Source organism: Rhincodon typus, chromosome 15, assembly GCF_021869965.1.
Source record: "Rhincodon typus isolate 14 chromosome 15, sRhiTyp1.1, whole genome shotgun sequence".
Classification (NCBI taxonomy): Eukaryota; Metazoa; Chordata; class Chondrichthyes; order Orectolobiformes; family Rhincodontidae; genus Rhincodon; species Rhincodon typus.
This window is the reverse complement of record NC_063346.1, coordinates 49,234,094-49,237,494: the sequence shown is the minus strand read 5'-3', so window position 1 is coordinate 49,237,494 and position 3,401 is coordinate 49,234,094. Positions and strand designations below refer to the sequence as shown.

At 42.1% G+C, this 3,401-nt stretch overlaps 2 protein-coding genes across 3 annotated transcripts in view; one reads left to right on the top strand and one right to left on the bottom strand.

Moving 5' to 3' along the window:
- nup93 (nucleoporin 93) overlaps positions 1–3,401 on the top strand; it is a 147,430-nt gene that overhangs the window by 61,153 nt on the left and 82,876 nt on the right. The window lies entirely within an intron of this gene.
- The window catches only part of herpud1 (homocysteine-inducible, endoplasmic reticulum stress-inducible, ubiquitin-like domain member 1), a 12,491-nt gene that overhangs the window by 1,672 nt on the left and 7,418 nt on the right, over positions 1–3,401 (bottom strand). For both annotated transcript variants that reach the window (XM_048605701.1, XM_048605702.1), the window contains exon 5: positions 882–1,020. In XM_048605701.1, coding sequence (XP_048461658.1) covers positions 882–1,020 — 139 coding nt within the window. The remainder of the gene's footprint in view (positions 1–881; positions 1,021–3,401) is intronic.

Here is a 3,401-nt window from a genome sequence, read left to right as displayed (position 1 = left end):
AAAAGATTGGGGCCTGGGTATCTGTAAGCTGGCTATCAATGATGACAAAAAGAAAATCAGGATGTAGAGGAGAAGGGATTGGAAGAACATAGTTCTTGAGGAGGCTATACAAATAGGAAGGGACAAAACCATTGAAGGGCTTGTCTTTCAATTTAAAATGTAATGAACCTACTTGAAGCAAGAAGTATCTTGGCCATTCGGGGCTAGGCATTAGTCTGATTTAAGGTGTTTTATGCAGGTTCGGTATCATCGAAGGAATTAGAAATCAGTGATGGGTGTTTAAAAAGTTACAATGGGGAAAGTGACAGGTTATAGATATATAAAGTTACAATCTCCTGCTCTGCCACGTAAACTGACAAATAGAATAGGTTCATTCGTAAGGCAACCGTGTGTGTTTTGTTGAGCATTGTTCCTTTTCCCCCAGAGCAGATTTACCTTTGTGAAAGTCCTGCCATTATAGTCAACCTATTCCTGCTGAGTGATGGCCTTTTGCAAAGAACACCAGGGTCATCTTAATCTCTGCTTGGAATGATTGAATTCTCCCCAAATGCCCTTCAGTGGATACATTTTCTATCCCCAGAATGGAACAACTGAAAGTGGAAACCTCATTTCCTGCCATGCAATCATTGGAACATCTCCATTCAACATCATGCACATTGTTATAATGCTGCTCAAAACACCAAATTACTTCAAAAAGGTGCTATTCAAAATACATTTACAACCATTCAAAAAAATTTGCAGAAGTTTTGCCTAATTCTGATTAGACTTCTCGCAGTAAACAACTTTCTTAAAGACACTGGGTGGGCTTGAGCTCTTAACAGCTGCTGTATATTCAACTGCAGATCCTCTACGCAGATGAACCATGTGAAAATTGCACTGACCTCTTCTTGCACAGTCTCTTGGTAATCCAGATTCTCTTGATGGTCACGGTTTGGATTGGCTTCCTCTGCTGGCACTTCAGCATTTGGTGCTGGCTGTACTGGTGCTGGATGCCCAAATAGGAACCAACCAGCACGATGCCTGTAAGGACAGGACAGGACAGGACACACATTCAGACAGCAGGAAAACTAGGCGCACATAGCCCCTCAGGTCTAGTCAACTGCTGAGGTGGACATGGCATCAAGTCTGCAACAGGCTAACTTGTGAATAAAGGGAACAGAAATACAAATAATCTGCTGGATAAAGTGCAAACTGAAAGCTTCAACAGCAACAGCTATTAATGGCCAAATCAAAAGTTTTGCTCGATATTTTATTGCAAAAGAAAATTGGTGGAGGTGTAAAACGAGTTGATGATTTACCAAAATACAACCTGACCCTTGCACCCTCCACATGTTGGTAAGTCAGCCATGGGCAAGATTGCGGCCCAGGGTTGAACAGTGAGGCAACTATCTTTACAACTTCTCACTCTCTGCAGTGAGAAGGTATAAAAAAAAGACACCTCATCAAGTCAAAAGAAATCTCGAAGTCCGATACTTTTCTGTACAGGTGATTTTGAGTCAAGAGGAGGGAACAAGATTAACAGTTAAAATACTAAACAATATATAAACCAAATGCATACATATCAGCCACTTTATTTCAGTTATTAGCAGTACAAATAGAGAATTTCAACACCGGGTTAAAACTAGTTAGTTTTAAATAGGATTAAAGAGGATAGAAGGAAACTCAACAGAACCGAACGCTGGCAGCAATCAGAGCTCCAGTCTAACATTTAGCACCAACCTCAGTATCAGGGCTGAATTCTGTACAATGGAATACTAGACTTTGGAACATTTGGTTTACTGAACCCTGACCTTTCTGTGCATAGCTCACCATGATACGTCAGAGTGAACAAAGTAAACAATAGAAACAAGCCAAGTCATCAATTGAAGCTCTCTGTAGGCCAACTCTTCCAGACCATTCTGGTTACTCCTGACATTCTTGGCTGTAAATTCCTTCAGAAAGGATGCTCTTGTCACACATATAACACAAAGCAGAGTATTTTTTTCCCTTCCTATCAATGTATTACAGATAGGATTTTCCTTCTTAGTAACTGTAGGGGATGTCAAGAGAAATGTGGAACAGACAAAATAGAATTGAGACCAAGATCAGATCGACCATGATCATATTGAATGGTACAGCAGGTTGGAGGGGTAGTGGGGTCCACTTCTATTTTAACAGCATTGCCCCAGTGTTGGTTGCCTGTAAGTAGGGAGTAAAGGGGTTGGGTTAACAGAGTGATCGCAGCTAATGATGATTCAAGCAAAAATAAAAATATTTATCAAGATTATTAGTGATAGAACTGAAAAATGCTGTCAGAATGTAAATCTGTAATGATCTTTGGAAGCCATGCTACGGGTAGGATTTCATGAATTCTTTTTAGAGATGGTGCAGTTTAAAGAGCCACTATCCCCCTGGTTCAACATCTCACAGACCAGTTGTCCTGGTTCTTAATGGATGAAGGTGCAAGTCAGCGATGCAATTTCAAACATAGGTCGGCAACTCTGACTGGTTATCTGAAGGATATCCCAACTCCAACTATCTAGTCAAACGGCCTTCCCTTGGCCGCTTTAGAACAATCATTAATAAACTAAAAAAGTGTTCAGAGAAAACAGCCCAATGATTATTTCTCTGCAGCACTCTCCTGGGGATGGAACATCTATTCTTGGTGGGTCCAGGACATGCTGGAGGTTGGCGACCGCTCACTCGTATAGAACATAGAACATTACAGCGCAGTACAGGCCCTTCGGCCCTCGATGTTGCGCCGACCTGGGAAACCAATCTGAAGCCCATCTAACCTAAACTATTCCATTATCATCCATATGTTTATCCAATGACCATTTAAATGCCCTTAAAGTTGGCGAGTCTACTACTGTTGCAGGCAGGGCATTCCACACCCTTACTACTCTGAGTAAAGAACCTACCTCAGACATCTGTCCTATATCTATCACCCCTCAATTTAAAGCTATGTCCCCTCGTGCCAGCCATCACCATCCAAGGAAAAAGGCTCTCACTGTCCACCCTATCTAATCCTCTGATCATCTTGTATGTCTCTATTAAGTCACCTCTTAACCTTCTCTCTAACGAAAACAGCCTCAAGTCCCTCAGCCTTTCCTCATAAGACCTTCCCTACAAACCAGGCAACATCCTGGTAAATCTCCTATGCACCCTTTCCAATGCTTCCACATTCTTCCTATAATGCGGCGACCAGAACTGTACGCAATACTCCAAGTGCGGCCGCACCAGAGTTTTGTACAGCTGCAACATGACCTCATGGCTCCAAAACTCAATCCCTCTACCAATAAAACCTAACACACCGTACGCCTTCTTAACAACCCTATCAACCTGAGTGGCAACTTTCAGGGATCCATGCACATCGACACCGAGATCTCTCTGCTCATCCACACTACCAAGAATCTTACCAT